The following is a 25685-nucleotide window of genomic DNA, read 5'->3' on the forward strand; positions in this document are numbered from 1 at the left end:
TATTATTTTTTTCCTCAATAAAAGTATTTTTAAAAAGGTGACTGCGTCAACACTCTTTTAAACTATATTGCGCGAATTGGGAAAATAGCCTCTTACCTCTGTTTATCAGAAGTGGATATCACCTGAGTCTCCTCCTGGGATTACTAAAAATGGCATCAACTGTCACATCTGGCCCAGCCACTCTGTGATCTTGAAAGCAAAGTTCATGACTACCATTGTCCAGCAGCTACCATTTCTCAGATTCAGGTCTGGCATTTAGGTTATCTTAATAACTATTGTTTAGCAGACAACAAAAGGAATCACCTTTACTTCACCAGATATTAAAAAAAAACCCAACCCTTCAGAATTCACGTAAAGAACAGGTGCAGAGGAGGAGCCCTCCCCTTACTGTGTTAAGGAAAGAGAGACATAACAGCTACCCTTAGAGCTTGCATATTTATTGAACAAATCCAACTAAAATAGCTAAAATACATTGGGTACTTGTAGTGCATTATTAAAGATCACATTGTTACAAAAGCCTGTGTTTTCAGCAGTACACAACTGCAACTATACATAAATGCCACAACTGCTGAATATTCTTGCTCTATATACAGCACAGTAGATGTATCTAATCTATCTGAAAATAAAATGTACAAGAAAAGGGATACAGAAAGTGGGGGGAAAAAGGAAATGTAGGAAGTGCAGTGCATGCATTGGTAACAGTCAGAAACTAAAACAGTTCAGAACAAGGCCTGCCCTGTAAAAGGAAGAGCTAAAGACAGGATTATATAAAAAATTAAGGTGGGCTTTCAGACCATGTCTAACACAACAACACTCCATGAGTTGATGATACTGTTAAGTTTTGTGTTTTGTCTTGTTTTGCATTTAAAGTAGTCAGGGAGCAAGAACAGAAATGTAAAGTCCACATGTTGACTGTGGAACTGTACTCTTTCCCCTTTAGGACTTCTTCCAGAAATTTGATGTGTTTTTCTAACTATATCCCCTATTTTATGGATTTGAAGAGGACACTAAAACTTGCCCCCTCTTTAAAAAAAAAGTTTTAAAAAAAAATAAAAAAATAAAAAATAAAAAGGTATTTTTGAGAGGTTGGTGGAAAATTATTGCTCATCTTTCTCCATTAGGTGGATAGGAGTCAGAAAGGGGATTTTACATAAATTACAGTTTTGTGATTGCTCCCACTATAACTGTATGTTTGTGAGTGGATCCTTATAGAGAATCAGTTCCTCACTTGTACACTATAAGTAGTTTCTCACCTACAGCACTGAATAAGAAAGCCACACTGAAGACACAAGTAAACAAATCAGTCCAGTCCAAAGAACGACATTCAGAAAAACAAAGTACCAACACCTTCTCAGAACATGGAAATAAAAAATAACTCCATCAGAGCTACCTTGCCAAGGAGCATATTTAAAGTCCAAAATAGCACCATTCATCAGTGTCTCAAATCCCGTGGCAGCATCACAATCACTTACCACAAGGAAACCATGAGTTTCATACTACTTCTATACATCAAAAGAGTACATGGATAAAATATTGAGATATACAGACAAACGATGAAAATAAACTACTACTCTCGTTACATCTAAATGAAAAAAGGGGGACTCTCAGCCTCTGCAAGAAGCAGTTTGGAACTGTGGAAATGGAGAGAGAGGTTTACCTGTTGCTTGTGAGCGGTGGAGTTTGAGTAGTGGAAGACACTGCTGTGGTAGAACTAGGCCTGAGGGCCCACCTGTAATGTTTGTAAACATGGATTCACAGTGTGAAATTCTGAGAGCTTCTGCTTGAGTCAGAATGTTAAAAACTATTTTTTATGGTACATATTTGTCCACTGTTATTCTCTAAAGCAAGGCTAGAGTCCCATAGTTTCTTCTTACACTTGATGATGTACACAGAAACAATTCCCGATATATGACACCATGACCTCATAAACCCCATACACCATATGTAACACAAATGGAGAAATTATGACTAAAAAGAGCAGAGGTGTTTGATTTTGGTGAAATGGTGTCCATAGCCATTTACTGGAACCAGGCTTGCCCCTTCTGCCTCACTTTTCTTCTTGCGATTTACTTCTTTTGAGATGGGGAGACTTCCCTGCAGAAAGGAAAAGCAATATTAGCTGTGCTTCAGTGAAGCCTCTTTCACTGGTGGGGTCCTCCTCCAATTCTAGCTTTCCATAGTTCCATGGCTTTAGTTCACAAGTAAACATCTACTAAACACTGCTGGATCAATTGTAAATACCCATGCCACACGCAGCAAAGAATTCTTTAAAAACCAGCCAAGCCTTGCAGCATCTGAGAAAAGCTCCTCATTTGGGGATGAAGAAGTGTGCTCCAATACAGCCAAAATGCAGGAGAGTTGAGCCAACAACCATCCTCCACTGATGAACTGGAAAATTTAGACATCTGTTGCAGCTGGGAAGACCCCAACCATAGAACCATAGAAATCATAGAATAGTTAGGGTTGGAAAGGACCTTAAGATCATCAAGTTCCAACACCCCTGGCATGGGCAGGGACACCTCGCTCTAAACCGTATCACCCAAGGCCTCATCCAGCCTGGCTTGAACACTGCCAGGGATGGAGCATTCACAACCTCCCTGGGCAACCTATTCCAGTGCCTCACCACCCTAACAGGAAAGAATTTCTTCCTTATATCCAATCTAAACCTCCCCTGTTTAAGTTTTAACCCATTACCGCTTGTCCTATCAGGGAAGAGCTGTACAGAGTGACAATCTTTCCACCTCCAGCTGTACATCCTTACACTGTTCCTCAAAATTCTTTTTCTCACTCATGCCCAACCAAGCCATTTCTGTGCCCTTCATGATAGCTGGGACAGGTCACATCTAAACCTACACCTGCAGGTGGTGTGCAATAGTTATGATATACAAATATAGCTGAAAATGATCAATTACCTGTGAAGCACAGAAGATGGACACAATGTTTCAGTGTCATGTGTGCAAAACTCATAGCTACAAAAAATAAATGGCACCAAGCCCCTTTGAAAATACAACTCAGTACCAGCTTGGGTACCCAAAAAACTGATGCTACTAAGTTTACCTATAAATTCCTATTATTACCTATATTTTCATTTGCTTGCTTTTTTAAACCCCAAGCTCTAATTTACAGTTCCACTTGGCCTACAACATAAAAATGCATCTCAGCTATGGAATGAGAATCGTTTACAGTGTAGACCTCTCATCCTTTAAACACTATACAGCTTAAACAGCTAGCACATGCTAATAAGTGACCTCATTGAAAACTGCACTCTGATGACTGCTGTGTGTTACTTGCCTCTGGACAAGTAAGGAGATGGTTTGCCATATCAGCCAGCTGCCTCAGATAGATTTTTATTAACCATACTTAACCATTCATTGGCTGAAGTCTATGCCTGTTCAGCAAAGCGTTTAACTATGTTTCAGTTTAAGCCTCAGAAGGCAGCCTAAAGACTATGCACATGCTTAAAGTACTTTGCTGACACTACATCACTATGGGGTCATAAAAAAATTGTTTAGCTAGTAATATATTGTAAGTTATGGCAAAGATCTGTGGGGTTTGTGATCAAAAGATCAGAACTGAAGAGGTATTTTATTGCTTTTATTCTTAGGACATTTTTGTCATGTAAGCAGAATGCTTTCAGTTTGTGTAAGAAGTTGAAGTTATCTTCTCCATGTTCAATTTCTCTGATTTGAGAGTCGTGAATTTCTGAATTAAGAATTAAAACCAGTTTCAGAACTACCAAGAAAGTGCAATTTTCAGCAATTTTCCTTTCCTGGCTCTTCAAAGCCATAATTTTCACTGGAATGTCTGTATTTGCTACATTTATTTGTTCTGGGAATGAAGCCACCCCATGGCTCTCCCATTGTCTTTATCAGAATTTACAGGGTAAATTCTGCTTTCAGGTAGATGAACTCCCCCAGCCCCAGGGTTCTGCACTACACACAGTGAGGAGCAGTTTTCAGGCTGAACACAGAGTAAAAGCCTTTCCTAGGGACAAATGGTGTCTTCTCCTGTTTGGGCATCAAGAAATGGAGAAACTGAGCAGACTTCAAATGCAGAAGGGAAGAAGTATGAGTAGAAACATACCTTGCCTTTGTTAGAGACAAGTCAGGGATTTTCTAAGAGACAATTTCAGAATGAAAATATTACATTTAAATAATAGAACTGCACAAACATGTTTCTTCCCAGGACTTTAGAAAATTCCATCCTCATGATAATTTCTTTTTTCTATATTTGTTACTTGTGTATCACTACAGGATGTGAGAAGAAAACCATAAACTTACACATACAAACAGGCACACAACACAGACCAAAGGTCTGGGCAAATTTTCAAAAGCATTGTGTTGGGCAGTTCCTTTCCAGCTGTGAAAACAATTTGAGTCCTGAAATTCTGCCATACAATCACAAGATAAAAAGTCCCACATGACCCTTCTAGGTCTGGAAATAAATTGCCTTTAAGAGATGTATCCTTCCATATTTGTTGGTTGCATGAAAACAAAAAAGCACATTTATATGAAATAGGTTTCAAAAAATCTTTTAATTTCACTTCATTCTTACAGTAGTACAAGCTGTTTAACATTGAGCTGTAGGACTGAGTACATTCTGCAATCTTCTTCAGCAATTTCCCTGATTAATCGTATAGGTTGTCTGAAAAAAATATAGATTCCAAAGACACCCTTTTCTGTTAAGGCTGATACCCTGGAACATACCCTGGAACATACCCTGGAAGCTGCATTATGTGCAGCTAATATTCAAGTTGCTTTTTAAGATCAATCATAAATTAAAATTTGGACCCAGTTCTAAAAACTGATCCTTGTAAGCATATGCCCAATATCTTTTGGAAGAATTATGTGAAGGCTAGAAAAACACATTTTATTTAAATAGCAGGAATATATTCATTTTAAAGGAAAAAAAAAGTGTAATACTTTTTGACCGTTGAGAAACAATTATCCCTTCTATGAAACTTTTTAAAAGCTATATATAGCATAAAAACATAGTTATTCATAATTCTAATATAATGCAGCAGTTACTAACTATGCTGTACATAGTTCACAGCTTCATCCCACTGTGTCAGGAGCAACTTCGTTTAATGATGAATGACAAGTTACTGAAAGCTGCAAAGTTAGAATTTTGAATAACAATCATCTAGTCAACACAGAGCTGATTCATAAAATTAGAAATTAATTTAAATATGACCATCTATTGCACATTCATTGTAATCTGGCATTGATACCAGCATACTCAGCTGAACTTTTGAAATACTTTGAATGTTAAGAATGGCAGTGCTGCAGTATATGTTAATTTAAAGATTGGCATACTGGCACATAAGCCTTCAAACAACAGGCTGCAAATATCCCAGTTATAATTTTCAGAAGTCACTTTATAAAGAAAAAGTGTGAAAAATATAGTGTTAACAAGATGAAATAGCAGTTTTGTGAACAGGGAGCTGAAGCCTAGACAGTAATTGAAACATATCCAAAACAGTTTTCCATGTGCTCTCTCCTTTACTTACCTGCCATTTTTTTGGCCAGATTTTGTGTCATTAATGTAAGGGAAAATGAAAAATAAAACATATACATTCTGTGGTTCTGAGTGGTTGTTGCATTTGCCTACTCAAATTTCATATCCAGATTCACATTTATGAAACCAGCAATGGTAACAAAACAAAATCTTATGAATCTGACAAGCCACATCTTCTGTATTTGTGCTGGGGTACTTGTTAGACAAAACTTGCCATGCTTTGATGCTTGTTACTCAAGCCAGGTAAAGCACAAGCAGTAAACCTAACAAAAGAAAAAGAAAACCACACCACTTTCTTCCCCTTCCTCCTCCTCCTCCTGCATTATCATTGACTTTTTCATCTGCACCACTAAGAGAATTGCCAAAATCAAGCATTCAAAACTCAGACATCCAGCTTGTAAAATTATGAGACAGGCTTAAAAAAACATGAACTCTTGAAAATTAGCGTGTTTTCCTTCTGGAATGTAGCCAGCAAGAGTCCATGTTTTCTGCAAGCCTGAAGGCTAAAAACATCGTTTTAAAATGAAAGCTGAAATCTCCAGTTAACTGTCTGGCTTAAGGAGCCAGGGCTTTAAGAAAAACAGAATGCCATGAGACTCGTGATGAAATCATGACAGCTGGCTACTCTCCTTGAAGCACTCATAAAATAACATCCACTGAACTTTCAGTGTGGCATACTTTTTGTTTGGTCTGATTTTTTTTTAGGGTGGGGGTGTTCTTGTTTGGGTGTTTTCTCACACCCCAAAACTTTCATCTCAGTAAGTTGTTTATTAGATGAAAGAAATTACATAAATAACTTTACCTTTGGAAATCCCCCATCCACTCGGCTGGTGGGAAAGATTTTCTGGCTTACCCAGATCATTAACCTTGGTTGATAAACCTGTAGTGACACAAATATATACAATTTTTTACTAACAAATATTCATTAAATGCAATCAAGTGGTTTTCATGTGACAGACAGCATTACTAAAATGGAGATCCTAATGCCAGTTGAGCTTGGCACAGAGAGCTGTGTTTTATGCTCAGTACATATTTTTGAGTACCCATGCCAACAAGATCTATCCCTAGGTTATTTCAACTATGGGGCTTCAACTATAGTTATTTCAACTATAGGATTGTTTATGGCAATCTGCATTCAACAGGCATTTTTAAAGGACTATAGGATGATTTTTTTTAATTTTATTTTTATATCTCTTTAAGAAATTCTTTGTAAGAAGATGTCCATATTAATAAACTTACTGAGGATATTGTTATATCAGATGCCCATTCTCTTCTGCAAGAAGTCACTGGCAAAAGATTAATGAAGTTTACTGCCTTTGCTGATGACTGCAAGAAAAAAGGGCAACACACCTTTGATAGTCCTTTCACAATGAGCTGGGAACTAGAACTTACTATTTTCTAAGATCATTGACACAGCTATAATTCTCTGTTAGCACCCTGTATTTTAGACATCAAAGGAATTCTAACATGTTATAAAAGGCATGCTGTAAAATAACTGGCAGCAGGATTTAATGGTTAAGGTACTGCCTATGACTGCTAGGGAAAAATTTTCCTATTGAAAAAGGATAAGATTCAAAGCTGGACACTGAATACAGTGGGAACTTAGAGTGAATATTTGCCAGGCTAATACATCTCAGTTACGGTGTATCTGAGTTGGAAACCTGTGCTCCATTTCCTCAGCTTCTGGATGAAGACCAGAGCATTTCTTCATCTCGCTCTCATGAAACACTGAAGTGTTTTGCTGAAGGTACAAGTTACACACAACAATGCAGACCTTAAATTCATTTTCATGCTGGATCTTCCTTCTAGGTCTTTGGAGTTTTGTGACTTGAATGCTGCACAATGCATGAATGTCAAACTGTCAGCATTTTGAGCTCAGCATTATAAATTACGCCACTCAAATTTGTTTGTACTTTGGGAATCAAAACTTGCCTTGTCACTTAAATTGCTGGTGGACCACCTTTACTTACCTGCTTACTACAGTATTGATGTTGAAATCTGAGGAATGTTTTCATTTCTGTGGAGTTGCATGTTGACTATTGTCACAACTGGACTAGATGTATCTTAGAGAAATTGAATCATCATTCCAAGAGAAAACTCTGAATTCTACTATAAAGTAGAACATTCAAAACATAGAGCCTAAGGCAGTACCTCTTCTGATACATTCTCCCAAGATTTTCTGCAGTACAGATCACAGTGCTTTCTACTGATTAAAGTATCAGGTTTTATTGTGTATTTTAGATTACTGTATCACCTCAAACAGGACAGTTAAGCTGTCTGGGTATGGTTGACATAGTAGCACATTAATTACACATCAGTTAATGTTCACATTGAACATTTGAGACATCTGAATAAAAAACACCAAGTAACCCCTGAGCTCTCTTGTTGCTATTTATAATCACTGATTACCCATCCTGCAACTATGCTTTGATTTTACTGTGTAGTTATAATTTTGTATGAAAAGTTATGGTGGGAAATAGTGATAGCAGTTCAGCTCTACTGCAGGACATGCATGCTCAAACCAGCGAAGTATACAAAAATGTGTATTTTCCTCTAGGAAGACAGAATAAGCATCAGAAAAAAGTGTTATTCATTATGAGGACTATAAGCTGCTGTATTTTCCATGGAATCTGAGATGTATTCTGATTAGCCTGTAGGCCTTGTCATCCTTATTAGTAATTTAATAGGAATAAAATAAGCATCTGCAATTAAATGGCAATTAAAGGATCCTCAACTGAAATTCTAAAGAAGGTAGGAGGAAAAAATGTTTAAATTGTAAGACGCACTCATAGCTATGCTCCAGGGGAAAAAACCAACCAACCAACCAACCAACCAACCAACCACACAAACAAACAAAACAAACACCAAAGCACACCTTTATGACCACAAAAAAAATGTACAAAACACCCCAGCTATCTTTCACATTTCTGTGGAGAAAAAAAACCCCAAAACACAGTAATGTCCTATTTTCTTAGTCTCTCTTAAAAAACAACTACTGTGGCCAATATTGGTAGATAGTAAACACGTGGATCTGCTCCACAGCAGTAACTGTTCTCATATAATTGTACCAAAGTCCTTTATGGGCAGCCAAAGGACTTTTAAGTATCTGCCTTGTGAGCAATGCTGAAAGGCTGGGGAGCCATGGTTTGTATCCTGGCTAAGTGGAGGAAGATTCTGGAATGCAAAGAAGATGTCCACTCAGGAATTATTGCAATTCACCAGGAGAAGGGGGAAAAAAAAAAAAAAAAAAGGAAAAGGGAGAGAGAAAATAAAAGCAAACCCATTAAAAACAACAAACAAACAAACAAACAAAAAAAAACCAAACAATACCCCAACCAACAAAACAACCAAAAAAACCCCACCAAAACCAAAAAAACAGGATTTGTTGTCATGGTACATGCTTCATAAAATACAGAAACTACTTAGATATTCAAATCTACTGGTAACTAGGGCGTTAGAAAAACACAGCATGAACTTTTAGTCAATTACAGCTTCTCAGAACAATTTATATTAAAGTTGCAAAATGAGCTACAGAGAGAAAAAGTGGAAAGCAATGCTCCATTGCAGAGCAGGATGAAAGGCTTACAACATTCCAGCTGTTTGCATGAAGTAAACACTTTTAAATAAATGCTTCCATTGATACACACAGTATTTTCATTTCTTAGTACTTCCTGCGTGACTATTATGAGAATACAGGCTTGGCTTAAGAAATGAAAGCACACGGATTCAGAACAGAATTACTGTACTTTAGGGTGGACAGAAAACTAAAGTTACTGCAAGTCTATATGATGGATAAGACCCACCTGATGACTCAAATGGATAGCTTCAGTATTTGATAATCATTAGGAAAAAAAATCAAGCTAGTAAACTTCATCCATAAATTATCAGAGTGGATCATCTCTAAACATTCAACTGGCAGCACTACCACCCTTGGAAGCCTTCCTTCCTGGCAGAGCATGCGATATGCAAACCCACTCACTTCCACCTTGAGAAGTCAGGTGGAAAAGAAACCCACTGATTTGGGAAGTGCCATCTAAAGCAGTGTTTTAGAACAGCAAGTAATTCTGCCTGAAACATCAAGGACAACTTGGAATAGGGAATTATTATCTATGAAGAATATGCTTTCAATTATTTAGCTTCTGTTCTCTTGAAAAGATACAAATAATAAAAACTGAGATTAAAAATCAGAAAAAAAATAAGGTGGAGAAAAAGAAATGCCTAAATAGAGTAAACAGAGTATTTACCAGGTCTTCCTGGATCTTACAGAACTACTTACTGTTACTAAACCAGGAAGATTTCTGCAGTAGACCCTTCTTTTCCCCTCTGTCCAACAAGCCAAAACACTTTACTGCTAGCAAAGGCTCTGTTTAAGCAGCATTTCAAGACTCCAAGGCCTATTCCCCCATTTTAAGCCATATCCTCTGTAACAGTAATAGTAGGAGAGGACAAACTTTTGCCCAGCTTTAAAACAGATACATAAAATAATTTTAACATATCTGAACTAAATCTACCTTATCAGTCACATTAAAATGATAAAATTCTTGCTACCCACTCTTCATTTCTACTCACTAACTGCATTTTTCAAATATTCAGATACATACATCAAAAGAAAAACAAAATTAAAAAAAAAACACACAGAAATTTAAGGCATGCAAAATTAATAAAATGAACAAATTCCTGTTAAGCATTCCTAAGGTTATTATAGTTAAGAAAACAGCAAGCAAAACCCCAGAGTTACTTTTTTGCTGTTGTTTTTCCATGTGGATGATAACTGAATTACTGTTCATCAAGTCTCATTCAAGACTTACAGGAATTAAATTCAACTGCAGTCTGGATTTCCAAAACACAAGAGGAAGACCAACTGCCCTGAGAACATCAGCAACCACCTTTTGAGATGTTTCAGATAATTCCTTTATTATATAAACCAATTTGGGGTGGGGTGGGAGAGTGAAAACAAAAAGGAAATTATGACAAGTACCAATTCTGAATAAAAGGTGACCATCTCCAGTAATTCTGCACTACCCTACCTAGGAGAGCAGAAAAGAAAAACAAAATAAAACCAAAAAGCCTTACTGTATGGATTAGCAGTCTAACGGCAGACACAGATGTCCATGTGCTGAGGAAAAGCAGAGTAAAACAATACAGGTTTGTGCTGAAGAAAATGAAAGAAAGGGGCATGCTTTCCCCCTCTGCAACACTAAGACTGTGCTTGGGCTGTTGTGAGGTCTGGTAGCCCTTTGTGTCTGTAGTGCCTAATCCAGAATTGTTCTTCCACCATGCTCTCCTGATGATGGGCTGTATAGCTGGACAAAGAAATAGAGCTGTATACCTGTATTTCTTTGAAGTACTTCTGGTATTTTTCACCACCATTGCTCTGTGTTGCAATGACACAAATCAATGGTATTGCAGGCCATAGAGGAAAAGTTGTAGATTATTTCCTTTGAAGCTGGTCTCAGCATCACTGGAAGTGTCTACAAGAATTTCTTTGAAATGAAGCCCCAATGCACTTTCTTTTGCAGTAAAATATAACATAGTTCCCTTTTAAGTGGAAACAGTTATAACTTCAAACTTTTAAAATGTTTCTTAGTTACCAGCTAGAGCATTAGTGCCTTTCCCCAGCACATTCTGCATAGCTCTATCCCTCCAAATGCCTCCTACTCCAGCTACATGTTCTCTTTGTAAGGAGTTACCCACCATCACAATCCAGAGGCATAAGCAGAAAATTTTACCACACTAGTGCTTGAAGACCAACTAAATGATTCTGTTAAAAAAGCTAACTCTTTTTAAACAAAACTGGAAGGAAAGTTTGTGCTAGTATCAATATATTTACTTCAGTGCAACTGGTAAACTAATGCTCCCATCTGCAGTGGTTTAACACTGTTCAGGGAACATTTGAAAACATGTAATGATAATGTCCACTGTGTTCCAAACGCAGTACACAGGATTTAATACAGACAGAACTGTGTGCTGAATGGTTGCTGCTACTCAAATTTGGTTGGGTGGCAGTCTGCTATCAATCTACTTTGTCCTGTGATTCTTCTGGAATAACCAATGACAGGCTACATTGAGTGCTCATCATGACTCCTTATTTCAAAGAGCCATTGAAGTTCTGATGAACATCTGGTATCTTTAAGAAGCTGTACTCAAGATCAAATGCTGTTGTGATGGGCTGACTCTGTAACAGGCTCAGCAAAGCAGCTTTCCCTATTGAAACCTCAGAAACCACAACTTGCCCAAGTTAAAATGCAACTTAATTACCTTGGTTTAATTATTGAAAAATACTGTGAACATGTAGTTTAGCAGGTGTGCGGCCTGCCAATTTTGTGACTTTGCTTTTTTTTTTGTGTGGCTGTCCCATCACAAGTCTGAGCCTCTCTGGTTGAGCTACAGTGACAGTTATCCCAAATAACCTGTCTTCGTGTCTTCAGTACACTGTTAGGGCACCAGATATATCTACCTGTTTTCCACATCCATGCAGTGACGTTCAAAATTTGGGAGGGTGGGCAGGCATGAGGAGGATCATTTATGATCATTTCACTTGGATAATACCACATAGCAAATAAAGGTAGATAAATGATTTAAGAGAACTGATGAAGATTTATACAACCATTCTCCTGGCTGGGATTGCTCCAAGTGGCTCACCTTTGTGAGGTGATGCTTTACCTGTCATTACTGTAATAATTAACATATGGCAGTGTATCAGAACACAGCAGGAAAACTGCATAACCTGAACCTCCTTTTGACTTTTGTGTATGAGCATTTGTTGCTGGCTCTGCTTTTTCATGGGGAAGATATTACTGCTACTTTTCATTCCTCCCTGTATGATGATTCAAACTCACAACCACATAGAGATGAAAAAGCCTAAATGAGACAAGTACGCTTTTTCTTGCATTCCTCTCTCCATGCTGCACATGAATTAGCAAGATTATTTATCAGGTTTTTTTTGCAGTCCTGATTCATCACTTCTTTAATTTTTATCAGTCTCACAGAATAGGATGTCATCTGCTCCTTCCCTACACAACATATAGAAGTGACCTTGGAAGTTGTTTTTGTAGATTTAAAGTACAAAACTTCTCATATAAGCCCATCTTCATCCACTGTTTCTTTCATTGTTCTTAAAGCATCTATGATCTTACACTGAAGTGTCTGCTCCTATGTAGTCTCCTCAACTGTTACCAGCTTTTCACTCCTGTCTTTATCCATACTATACAAGTATACATTGCATCTTTTATGTATGTACTTACAGTGTCTCATGACACATATAAGAAAACTTGTGCTAAAATATGCTTTTATGACTAATGGTATCTACTACTACACAGCTCCTTACTGCAGGAAAGGATACTGGCTAATACTAAGCACTTGGAGCAGGCACATTTTTCCAAGTCAATTATATATCTACTAGCCTCTGAAACTGAGCAAGTATGGTGCTGAGCAGGAGAAAAACACAAGTTAATCTAGCTTGAGTATATAGTTAGCGCACTCCTGCCAAGTCCTTTAGGTGGTAAGAACCCTCAAGAGACTTTACCTGTCTTCTGGCAAACATGATTGAATGAGGTTATTCATAGAAGATACTTTCTTTTCCCCTGGAGAGGAATCATCCCCACATCACCTGAGTGTAATCCAATTTATAAGCAGAGCAATCAATTTGCACTTTTCTGAACTAGTCAGAATGAATCTTGCTTGTGTGCTACAAGTGCTCTCATGACAGTTTTTTTCCTTCATTGATATGCAGAACCATCACAAAACTATTTACCACGCATATGAAGAGTAAAAGAAATCAAGTGGTACATTGTGAATGCTGTCAAAAAAGCTCATCGAACTTCTCACTGAATTAATGAATTTAACAAAGATACTCATTAGCAGTGTATCATACTCCTTGAAAGGAAAAGAATGCTATTATTCTAGAACAATAAGAAACATGATATATGGAAAATTCCATTAACCTATAAAATGGAAAAGTAAATGGCAAAGTACTTTATTTCTCCAGTAAATTTCAGTGCATGGATATGAAATTGTGAAACATTACAGAAATCAATATAACTGAACAAGCCCTGCAGAAAACCAAATTCAACACCCAGTGCAACCCAGCACCTTTTCCACTTCATTTTGCTTCCCTCTGCACTGCAATGGTAGCTTTTGTTGTTACTTAGCATGCACACACAGAAAGACAACCATAATAAGCCTGAGAATTAAGGAGTTTTCAGTTACATAGGCTTTTGTGATTTGCTCTTCAAATGCAATAAGGTAATGAAAAGTTTAATTAGTAACTATTTGTGTCTACTCCTAATTGTAACTGCGAAACAAGTCTCTCATTACAAAGTCAGGTGAACACACAGAGTAGGAGCAAAATTCAGGACCAAAGGCTGCATAGTTAAGTTCTTCAGGAGTTTCATACCCAACACTGACAAATTACTGGAGCAATAGAGAAGGAAGTAAAGACACATGGTCACAGACTAACCAAAATGTCCATTTAGCCAGCCTCCTCACTCCACCAAGTTTTGGTCTTAAGGCAGGAACAGTGGCCAGTAGGTGAATCCTGAAGAAAGAACAAGAACAGAGAAAGCCCAGAATAATACTTCTTCTCCTGTGTGCTCTCCCAGTTCTGTGCTTCCATTTTGGGGGGTATACAAAATGTATACACCGGGCTCACTTCCAAAATATATTTCATTTTTTTAATCTCCTATAAATTTTCTAAGTTAATAACCTGAATACTGTAACTTACAGTAGACCTAGTACACTGCTTTGGAATAAAACTGTATTGTTTGTTTAATTTTAAATTTCTCACACATACCAGAAAGATGACCAGAAATCCAACAAGTGATGCTGCTCTCCAAGTGGCGGCAAGCTCACTGCCTTTGCCGACTGCTTTCCTGCAGAGCCCAGCCAGGAAAGCCTTTCCCCCCATGAGATGCCAGCCTCTTGCCCAATCGGTATATTTTAGGCAAGTATTAGAAGCTCAAGCAGTATTCTTGGAAATGGAAGACAAATCCACACTGTACAGCCAGTACTTACCTCATAAAAAGGGATGTAATGACCACAGCTGATGACATTGTAATGGGTGCTTGAAAGCATTATGGAACATTCATCTGCAGTCACCATATTACCAGCATCTACAATCACTTAACGTAGATCAATTGCTACTCCAAATACAATACCACAAACTATATCATGAATGTTCTGCAGGCTGAAAGTAATAAAGTATCTGTGAGTTCTCAGACTCAGATCTAACAAGGAGACACACAGGAAAACAACTTTTCCTGCCAAGTACTGTTTCTGGGTTTTGTTCACGTTGCCTTATATGATTACTTAGCTGAGAAACCAAGGGTAAGGATATTTACCAATATTTCTACAGGATTTTCTTCTGCCAGCAGGAATAGAGTTATTTAAACTCACACTCTTCAATGATGGAGATATTATCACAGTTATGTTATAACAACGAAAGAAAATTTGTTCTCCTCTAGCTTAATCTTTTGAGTAGCTCTGTAATACCAATGTGTGCCTTCTACACATCAGTGCCGAAGAACCCAGGAGTTACTTTGATAATTTACATATTAAGCTGAAGCTTATACCACCTTTGGTGATCTCTCAACTTTTTTCAATGTAGTCCCACACAGGTATGCTATGCTAGTAGAAAGACAATAAGGTTAGTGTTAACAAAATTAATCCAGAAATATTCGTTCCTGAGTAATGAGAAAACACCACCCATTCTGATGTTGGTTTGGCATTTTGGGTGGATTTTTTTTTTTTTTTTTTTTTTGTGGGTGCGGGGAAGTTGGTGGGGGTTTTGATGCCATATTTGCAGAAGGAAACATCAGGAGTCCTCCCAGGAACATCTACATAGGGTTTCATTCAGTAGTGCTACTCTGAATTTGCCAGACCAGCAGTTTGAATTGAATTTCAGGTAACGCTCAGTGATTCATATTATTATTGTACATCAAACATTTGAAAAGAATATTTTTGCACCTTTCCAGATTGCACCTTCAACCAATTTGGTTTAATGAGGTGAATAAATATTTGAAATAAAAACAAAATACAAATATTCAAAAATATCTTTATTGAAATATCCTGTCCCAGTCAATGATAGCAACTGAATTATGTTAATTAAGTTATTCTAGGGCTATTAAGTGTAGTTCCTCTCCCCTCTCTTTAGCCATACACACAACGACCAGAGCTCAGTTGCGGGGAAGCAGCCTTCTGATGGAAAAGAAAAAAAAGAAGATAAAAAGAAGATAAAAGATTGTTTTGAGATCCCAGTGACCAATGTCATGACTGTAGTATTACAAGGTGTAGTTTAATTCTTACTTCTGATTTTTGAAGATTTCAGACTTTGTGAAAAAAGCTCGTTAAAGTTTTGTCCTGGCCAAACCATTACATAAACCTCCAATCCCATGTGTCAACACAGCTCTGTTCAGATATAGTGCACTGGTGCTTATGTACAGAATTTTAGCACCCAGAACAAGCATGTTTGTGACTGCGTATAAACACACATATACAGAGCTTTTTTCTTTTAACATGTATATGAACGGTACCACTGAAATATCCACACTATCTGCAGCTTTGGACAAAAAAATAGCTTGTCCTTAAAATTTTTCTGGTCAGAATCAAGTAAAGATGGATTTTTTTCTGAGCAGTTGAACATCTGAATTGTCAGAAGTATGGCAAAAATTAATTATATTTCTGCTTATTTATTTTCTAAGCTGGAAAGGCTTTTAATTCACCCTAAGTTTTCAGGACCCAAGTAGCATTGAGCAAACTTCACCCAATGTATTCTTCATGCACAGTATGTAAGCATAATAAAAAAGCACAATATACACATTCCTGCTTAGCTTTCATCCCTCTCAATTATTTTTCTTGACCAAATTCTGCCCATGGCTACACATGAACAGAAGAGGATCTAATATAGATCTAGAGCAGTTTGCAACTATCCTAAAGGAGATTCCAGTTCCAGTACCAGTCTCAATAATCAACAAAGAAGGACATAATGTTTCATCCTACTATCTAGTTCTTATTCCTCAGAGCATATAAAAAGGCTCAAATAATGCCTGGCTCTGTCAGACCAAAATGAGACCAATATGAGACTCCATTCTCCACAGATAACCCTAAAGTTAGGAATGGGTTTTCCAAATAAAGTGAAGTTATTTTATAGGCACAGAATATTACAGAATGTGTAAAGATAGCATATGACTCATTGGAAAAAGGTCTGCAATGGCTAAACTGGGACAAAATCTTAAATATAAGCTCTGCCTCATAAATATCTTCACCTAACTTAACATTATGTATTTCCCTATGAACGGCAAAAAAAAAAAAAAAAAAAAAAAAAGGGAAGGTGATGTTTCTTTTTTTCCTTCAACCAAAGGCAGGTTCTCATTTCTCTCTGACTTAATGAAGAAAACCTTTCCCCCTGACTGTTTTCCCTCCAAAAGGCCATAATCCCATTTTCCTCTTTTTTCCCCAAGTAAGACTAGAAAGTGTAGAGAACGCAAATGGTAGAATAACCCCAAAGCTGATACAGTTCAGACAAGGATACGCCACAGGAAGTGTTCAGCCCAAATGACCTCCATCATGGGCCTTTTTCCTTTGGAATGACACAGAACAACACCTAGCCTAGAGATACACCACTAGTGCTTAAGAAGAAAGTCATCAGAATTCTGATAAATCAGAAATAAACTAATGAGCTACTCCAGAATATCTTTTGTAAATTTTCAGGTAGGTGAAAATTAAATTATTAAGGATGTATTTGTTTAGTGGTACACACTTTTATGAGTGTTACTGGTTTAAATTCCTTAGTACTTCTACTGCAAACTCCGAGAACTAAGCCTGACTTACAGAAATTATCTGCAATGCAGGCAAGATAAGAGGACACACCTGAGTGTTTTAGAACCAAACAGACCACTTTGTCAGATGTATAAAATATCTTAGATTACTTCCTTTAAAAACAAATATTGACCATTTTAAAAAAAAGAACCTTTCCTTGTTTTGCTAAAAGTCTTCTTTGACATCACAGAAAATGGAAATTAATACTTCTTTACTCTCACTTTTCTGAAAAGATCCTTTATTTCAATGACTGGATGACACTGGCCAAATCAATTTTAAAACTTTTTTTTTTCCTTTTTAGTTAGAACTTCTTTTTTTCCTTAATTAGCACTAAAATCTAAATCTGTATTTTACGATATTCAGCACTTTCCATGCAGGTGGTACACACAAATTCTAGCATTTCAAAGAAAAATAGCAATAAAAATCGCCTTATGAATTTATACATTGCACAGAAATATAAAAGGTTCTTTTTCTCTTTAGGGCGCCACTTAAAGAAATGTATTATACAAAAGGAAGGGCAGTTCCTCAAATGGCAGCTATTCTTGTGTAAAATGGCTCAAAATGTCCACAACTTAAAATTTTAAACAAATAGGAAGTACAACCTTCTGCATTTCTATTTCTTTTTAAATTATTGATGATATTATTATAAAGCTCCAAGGAAGATTAATTAACCAGGTATGAGGAAATCCTAATTCCAAGCCTAGGAAAAGGAGAAGCATCATTGAAAACTAACCTGCTAAGTTATTTGCTTTTAATTGTAAGCAGTTTAAGAAGCATTTGATGGAATAAGAATTTAAGAAAGTAAGAGAGTACGACAGTAAACTTAAAGAATTCACTTGTCCTCACTTAACAAATTTATTCTAGTCGTCTTAATTTTACTGTAATCATAACTAAACTATTAATGCTCTTTCCATTTAGCAAAGGAATAAAACATGCCATTTGTACCCATTTTTTTAAGGTTTAGTTCAGCCTGGTGAAATGTAACAGCAAAATTTTCTCTGACCAGTGAGAGTAGAATAGAGCCTTTGCCTATGCTGTTATATTAAAAAAAAGTAAGCACTTTTAGAATCATGTATTTCAGTGTAGAAAGTATTAATATGTAAGGAAGTTTTCCTGCAAATCAGAATAGGTAGACACTTGCAATAAATACAAGAAATATGCCAAAGACAAGTGCATCCACTACTGCAAGGAAAGTATGTCAGTGGTTTGACTTAAAATGACATTCAGTGTTACTGTGCCAAAAGTGAAAGAAAGGGAAAAAAGGGTGGGGTAGGGGAAAAGACTCTGCCAACTACCACATATTAAGCAACCTTGCAAGCTGGGCAAAACCTAGTCTTTTTTACACTGAAAATTACAGTCACAAAAAAAGTGGAATTTGGCCTTTTCATAACAAATAAAAAACTTTTCAAAACCAGCCAAGTGAGATTTTTACTTATGTTTCACTGCAAAGCAAACAGGACTAGACAGGTAGATAACTACGTTTTATATTCTGCTTTTGGATAGTTCTAAGTTGCATTTTAAGTTCTGGCCCAGACACTGACTTTACAAAACTGATTTCCTTGACTACTATAAAGGAGCTTTTCTAAATTTATAGAACCATCTGCTGGTAAAAATCACTTGCTATTTTATGCCTAACTAAAAATAATCTTTTATTCCATAGATAGGTATGTATTGCAAATAACAGCCTGCATATAATCCAAAAATGTGGGCTGATAGTCACCTTGGTGTTGGTAGGAAAACAGTTGCCTTATACAATATACCACACTTGTGTGAACAAAATGTATTTTAACATGATTTCTATTCACAGTTTCAGTGAATCATTTCCCTTTTAATTCCCCACACCCAACTATTCATTTATATACAGATGAGCAAAGCACTTTGATGAAAGTAGGTTCCAGAATAGACTAAAACTCCAGAATTTGCAAGTTTATTTTTGCAGATAGGAATGATATAAAACAAGGAACCAAAAAGGAAAAAAAAATTTATAATAGACTAAGTATTGCTTATTTTAAGCATCCTTTTATCCCTCCTCCCCCAAATCAAAACCCAAAAAAACCAGACAAGAACATAATTAATGAAATTAATTTAACATAATCTTATGTTAATGCCCCCAAGAACCTAACACTTCAGAAAATAGTCTAAGCTAATGTATACCCTATGCAATGCTACGTAAGACAAGCTGTTGCCCCATATAAATCAACAGATTTTTGAGCATGGTATTATCACATAGCACCCAAAATATATTACATTTTTATCAGTGCATGCTTCAGTGATACTTCTACCTTCAGTCAAGAATGTTTTATGACTACACAGCATATAAACTAATTCTGCTTACTTTATGTACTACTTCTGTGAAAAACAATTTTCTTTAGCTTGCTGATTCAAAGACAGTCCTTTTCAGGAATACCATATTTAGAGAATATTTAGATGTAGAATGTTTCATCCTTTTAATTAGGTAGCTGTCAGCAATAGCACAGCAAATTGACTTTAATCAGTAAAAATATGAACACAATTTGCACTGAAGGAAATGGGTTATTGTTGAATATGCCCCATCCCTGGAAGGGTCCAAGGCCAGGTTGGATCGGCCTTTGAGCAACCTGGTCTAGTGGAAGGTGTCCCTGCCCATGGCAGGGGTGTTGGAAGTAGGTGAGGCTTAAGGTCTCTTCCAACCCAAACCAGTCTATGAATATTGAACAATAAATACATCCCAACTCATTGACTTTTGTGTAAGTATGTTCAGTTAGGCTCAGGCCTAGCCACTTTTTCTGGAGCAGGTTTGTATCATAGAATCATAGAACAGTTAGGGTTGGAAAGGAGCTTAAAATCATCTAGTGAAGAAAGGTTAACCTTCTGAAAAAATTACCAAACAAGAAAATTTAGTTTGCATCTTGTATACTTCCCTGATATATTAACATTAAACCTGCATCACTTACTAAGTGCAATGATCTATTTCTTCTTTAAGGGATGAAGGTGTCAGGGTTGAAATTATGGGGTAACATTTTGTCTGCATGTATTCCTACATGTGTTATGATGTGTATTTTTCACAGGAAAACATTTCACTTAAACATTTCTTGTTACAATTAAATAAGCCTTACTGCACAAAGAGGGATTTCAGATTTTTATTCAAATAAAAGCAAGAATATCAAAGACCCAACATATGGAAGTTTTCAGAGTACATCAGTCATTGTATGGCTAATCCCCATTGCCTCAAAGAGTAAATCCTATAAAGGTCATATTCATAAATGTGTATTGGGAATGGGCAAAGAAGGTTTATATTTATAAAAAAAAAATTGAATCTTTGCTAGAGCAACTAATTCTTACCATTTTTTGATTCTGTTAAGTCTTGGGGCTGCAGTTTCTCTCAAGCAGCACAAGGAGAACAATCTGAAAACAATTTAAAAATAAAAAATGAAAAAAAAAAAGTAATTCCAACTGTTGCAATATTTAATAGGTTGGGTATTTTTTTTACCAGCACAACAGGGGGTGAGCCAAGTATAAGCTTCAGTGGATAAGATTTAAGTCATGCAAATTATTCTAACCACATGTATGCTTATATGTCATGTGTCTCTGCACTTCAGTGGTCTGTAGGTTTAAATATAGGACAAAGAAATCCCTGGTATCTGGATTTCCAGAACTCTATACTATTCTTAGAGCTTGGAAGATCTCTGAAAAGCCCTATACCTAATTGTTAACACACCCAAAAATCAGACAAAAAGACAAAACCCCATCACCCTGTGCTTACTGTAAAGGTGGTCCATTGTTCCCAGACATACTTCAAAGTGTGCTTTTTTGCAATGACAAAACAAGCATAATAGTGTCAGGCTTTCACAATGTGAAATGCCCAGTGAGTAGGTATTTTTGGAATGGCACTGCATTACATAACCTCTGTTTTTCTCTCTCTCTCTCCTTATCCCACACACCCTACTATTTTAAACAGGCAGAAGAAAAATAAAAAAAAAGAAAAAAGAAAAAAGAAGGTCCTTCCTCATTTAAATATCTTAAATTACAACTGTCTTAACTGACCAAATTTGTAGCATACCTCTTTCATCATTTTTCATATATTGACAAAAACTAAAGTTCTCCCCTACAGTGTGTATATATGAAATGTGATTAGGTATGAGTCATATGTTTACATACAAATAGGTGCATACATATTGTATTTAAAACTGCAAACTCTTTATCTATAAATGTACACAGAAATGTTTGAAAAAAAAGCACATCACTAAGCATTCACCAAAACACAGTTGGTTTTGATTATTTTTTTTTCCTTAAAAGAACTACCCAAAATTTAACTGCTGTACACGCAAAAACACAAAAGGCTGTTGCAAGAATGACTTTCTAAAAATAAACCCCAGCAGCCTGAGAGGAATCCAGTGTCAGGGAGGAGAAGAGGGAGATTTCATTTTACAAGGCAGAATAAAAGAGATTAAAAACCAATCCTAGAGTCTTGCATGCATGCTAAAAAAGCTAAGTGCATTAGGTTCAAAAATGCATTTTGGTGTTTGTGGAGTGCAATAGCGAGGAAAAGGAAACCCTTAAAACAAAATGAAACAAAACGAAACAAAAAAACCCCAAAACACTTCTCATCTCCCATTTTATGTGCGCAGAAAAATGCCCAGCCTAGAAATCCATCCTAAAAGCATAAAGACAACGAGTTAAATACATATGCTGCACGTTTTCTCATCTTCTTTAAGAAAGCTTGTTTGGAAATGTGCACCGAGAGGGGGGAAAGGCAAGCTGCAGCAAAGTCCAGCTAAGTAAGGGCAAAAGGAAATTAAAAGAAACAAAGAGAGAAAAGATTAATAATAATTAAAAAAAATAATCTGTGTATTGGAATTGTATATACTTACAGACAAAAGCCCCCGCTCCCTGCTCACTTTCTGTCCTTTCTACATGATCTGAAACAAATGTGGATTAAAAAAGGGCAGCATCCTACAGAAGGGAATTTATAGTTGGGGGAGTGGAGAGAGGGTAGGGGTGTGGGGAAGAATGACTGCACCTCTTCAGCCTAGGAGAAAAAAAGAAAAAGGGGTGGGGGTGGCTGGGGGAAAATCTCTGTCTTCCCCTTCCCTTCCCTGCCCCCTCCCCCCGAGTGGGGTTTGGTTGCCAGCACTGGTTATATTGAACAATGAGCTAATTCTGATGGCAGCTGGCCGGCTGCCAGCTCTCCCCCCTCCCGCCCGTTCCCTCCTTACACGTACGAGCTCCCCCCGCCTCCCCCAGACCGCTGCTGCAGCACCAGACTGCTTAGTCGGCAATAATCCGCAGTCCCGCGTACCCCCGCGCCGTCTGGGAGCCGGGGCAACGTCCGCGCTCGGCCGGCCAGCGCTGGGGGTTGAAGGGGGCTGAGGGGAGCGACGGGGCGCGTCGCAGCTGTCCCCCGGCGGAGGTCGACCGCTGAGGAGCGGGGAGGGAGGAGGAAGGAGGGAACAGGGAACAGCCACATACTGTAATAATAACCCTGCAGCAGCAGCAGCAGCAGCAAAGGGCATCTGAGGAGAAGGGGAGGGAGGCGGAGGCGACCGCCTGCGCCTGCGCCTGCCTGGGAGGGAGCAAAATGGTGGGCGGGGAGGAGAGGGAGCCGCACTACAAGCGGGACAGGCCGCCGGCGGTGGGAGTAGGTGCAGAGTGCCCGGCCGGGACTAGCTCGCTTCCCCGGCAGCTCCCAGGGCCGCTGAGGAGCGCAGTAGGACCCGGGAGGGAGGGCAGAGCGGTGGAATGCGGGGCGGTGAGATCACTCAGACGGGGTCCGTTCTCGTCCCAGTCCCGCGGTGTGGCAGTCACAGGCATTGTGAGTCCACCTCGCCGCATCAGCAGCCCCGGGCCCGACCGCGGAGCACAGGGCGACGGGTGGAATTAGCCGGAAGCTGTGAAGTGTTCAGCATCACAGGCACCGGGGAAATAGGGCAGCGTGGGAGCGCTGCTGCTCTGCCGAGGAAGAGCGACAGAGGTAGAACGCTGCTGCACAGTGGCACTCCCTTAAAATGCTAGGTAGGGTTGGATGTCCGAAAGAGAAACAAGTGGTAATAAGTAGATTCCTTGCTACTTGGCAGCGTATCTCGAAGCCTGTGTTCAGTTCTGGGCCCCTCACTCCAAGAGACACATTGTATAAGAGAGGTGGTGGAGCAGATCCAGAGAAGGGCAATGGAGCTGGTGCAGAGCCTGGAGCATGAGTATGGTGGGGAAAGGCTGAGGAACTGGGGAGTGTTTAGTCTGGAGAAGGTTCAGGGGGGACCTTACTGCTCTCTACAACTACCTGAAAGCAGGTTTTAGTGAGGTGTGGATCGGTCTCTTCTCCCAAGTAACAAGTGATAGGACAAGACAAAATGGCCTCAAGCTGCACCAGGGGAGGTTTAGATTGGGTATTAGGAGATATTTCTTCACAGAGAGAGAGATCAGGCATCAGAACAGACTGCCCAGGGAAGTGGTGGAATCACTGTCCCTGAAAGTATTCAAAAACTGTATAGATGAGGCCCTCGTTGACATGGTTTAGTGGTGGTCTTGGCAGTCCTGGGGTAATTGTTGGACTTGGTGATCTTAAAGGTCTTTTCCAACTGAGTTGATTCTGTGATTCTAGGTATAGGTACCTTCCTTAAGGTTGAAATGCCAGAGGCAAGGGTGATTAAAATGGTATGAAATCATACATGCTGTAAGCTAAAAGAATCATATAGATTGGTTTGGGTTGGAAAGGACCTTAGAGATCATCTAGTTCTAACCTACCAGCCACCTGCAGAGACACCTTCCACTGGTAGCAGAGGTTGCTTAGGAGGTTAAGCACTCTCTTAGGCCTAGATTTTGAGCAGCTAACCTTGTTTTTCAGATTCGCTTTCATTTAACTCCCCATAAAATTGCACAGTTCTGTGGTCCACATAGGAATTTCTGTTTGTTGAGTGGAACTGGCCTGCTAGCATGTCTCTATACCTTCCTGCATAGTTACTGTATATCTGGGAATGCTTTGCAAGCCTGTCAGTTTAAAGGAAAATTTGGCAGCTGGAAGGGAGAATGTGGGATGTAAGCAGACCCTGTTATTTAAACCCCTGGTAAACTGCAATAGTAATTCTAACTTCGGTGCATTAGGATCAGAACATTAGCCTCAGAAAGTTGCTGCTGCTTTTGTCTCCTCATGTCTGTCTCTTCCACAGGTCACTGGTCAACAGATAGGAGTGAAGCACGTTAGAGGTTGTACATTTAAACTTTGAGATAGTGATACTTTTGCTGAATAACAAATACTGACCCAGTGCAGGTAGCAGCCCTTCACATATGCTCCAGTAAGAGCAATGTTTACCCTTTGGCTTAAGTGTATGTTCTAGCCTGGGGAAAATGTGTCCTAGCTGGTAAATCAGTTGTAGAGGTTTCACGCTGGTGAATGAAACTAGATACCAAAGACATAACTGTGGGAGATGAAAGCTTGCCTTAATGAAGCCTCTAAGAACCTGAAGTGGGCAGTGGTGTCATCCAGCCTTGAGGGGACAGGCAAAGATTTTAGAGATCTTTCGCAGAATGATGGCAGCACTAAATTGCAGTTACAATTAAAGCTTTATATTCTTATCAGGGTATTATGATTAGAATGGCACGAAGTTTCTACAAGCAGAATCCGTAAAGTACATCCTATAAATAGTATAATATGGAATTTATAATACAACTTAACTTAAACTTTCTCACCACCTTAACCCATGACTTCTAATCAAACCCTTTGCAGATAGGGTCAGATCTTAGTGCATGGTTTGCAGTATCAGTATAATAATCATATTCCAGACTCCAAAAAACAATACTCATCACTCAGTCCTCAGAGGAAGCAGAGGACGCTTGCCATGGGGAGGTCACAGCCTTCATTTTCTTCCTACTGACTTGGTTTCTTACCCCAGGTAAGCTTGGTTTGCTGTGCTGTTTGTGCTTGACTATCTGGAAAGTGCTACCTGGTTGTTGCCTGTGACAAGCTAAGTTACTAGGATCTATTCAGAGTCTGCACTTTCTAGTTTGGCTGTGGTGTCTTGAATTTGATTTTCCTTAGCTAGCTGCTGTTTGCAGCTCTAATGGAAACCAGGAAATGAAGGTTTTGCCGGTAAGAGGAATAGGGCAAAAGCCTGCAGGGGAGAAGGAGGCAATCCAGCCCCACTCATTGGGACAATGAGGTGCAAACCAAGGAAAGTTAACAACCAATTCAAGCAACCTGTTAAAATTGAACTGAAAATAACTTTGAAAAGCACTTTACTGAAATTAGTAGTCAATAAATATGACAAAATAAATACATTTTTTAGTATGTCTTTGTAAAGTGGTAAAGAGCATTGGGATACTGAGAAAATAGGTGACCCAGCCTAGGGGAAAACAGTAATTTTGAAATGAATTTTGAAAAT

The 25685-nt window shown here is 38.3% G+C and overlaps 1 protein-coding gene across 4 annotated transcripts; it reads right to left on the minus strand.

Moving 5' to 3' along the window:
• Nucleotides 1–421: 421 nt before the first annotated feature.
• NREP (neuronal regeneration related protein) lies at nt 422–22798 on the minus strand. 4 transcript variants are annotated; one of them, XM_061378067.1, is made up of 5 exons: nt 22780–22798; nt 22182–22229; nt 20653–20715; nt 6320–6397; nt 422–2094 (listed from the first exon to the last, which is right to left on the minus strand). In XM_061378067.1, exons 3-5 carry the CDS (start codon nt 20653–20655, stop codon nt 1969–1971), a joined length of 207 nt encoding a protein of 68 aa, XP_061234051.1. In that variant the 5' UTR covers nt 20656–20715; nt 22182–22229; nt 22780–22798; the 3' UTR covers nt 422–1968. The 4 variants fall into 4 exon arrangements, with proteins under 4 accessions (XP_061234051.1, XP_061234053.1, XP_061234052.1 ...); XM_061378069.1 differs by lacking the exon at nt 22780–22798 and adding an exon at nt 22571–22711; XM_061378068.1 differs by lacking the exon at nt 22780–22798 and adding an exon at nt 22527–22545.
• Nucleotides 22799–25685: the final 2887 nt, after the last annotated feature.

Source organism: Neopsephotus bourkii, unplaced genomic scaffold (assembly GCF_033783945.1).
Source record: "Neopsephotus bourkii isolate Nb327-2 ecotype Australia unplaced genomic scaffold, CSIRO-AGI_Nbou_v1 NB_1764, whole genome shotgun sequence".
NCBI lineage: Eukaryota > Metazoa > Chordata > Aves > Psittaciformes > Psittacidae > Neopsephotus > Neopsephotus bourkii.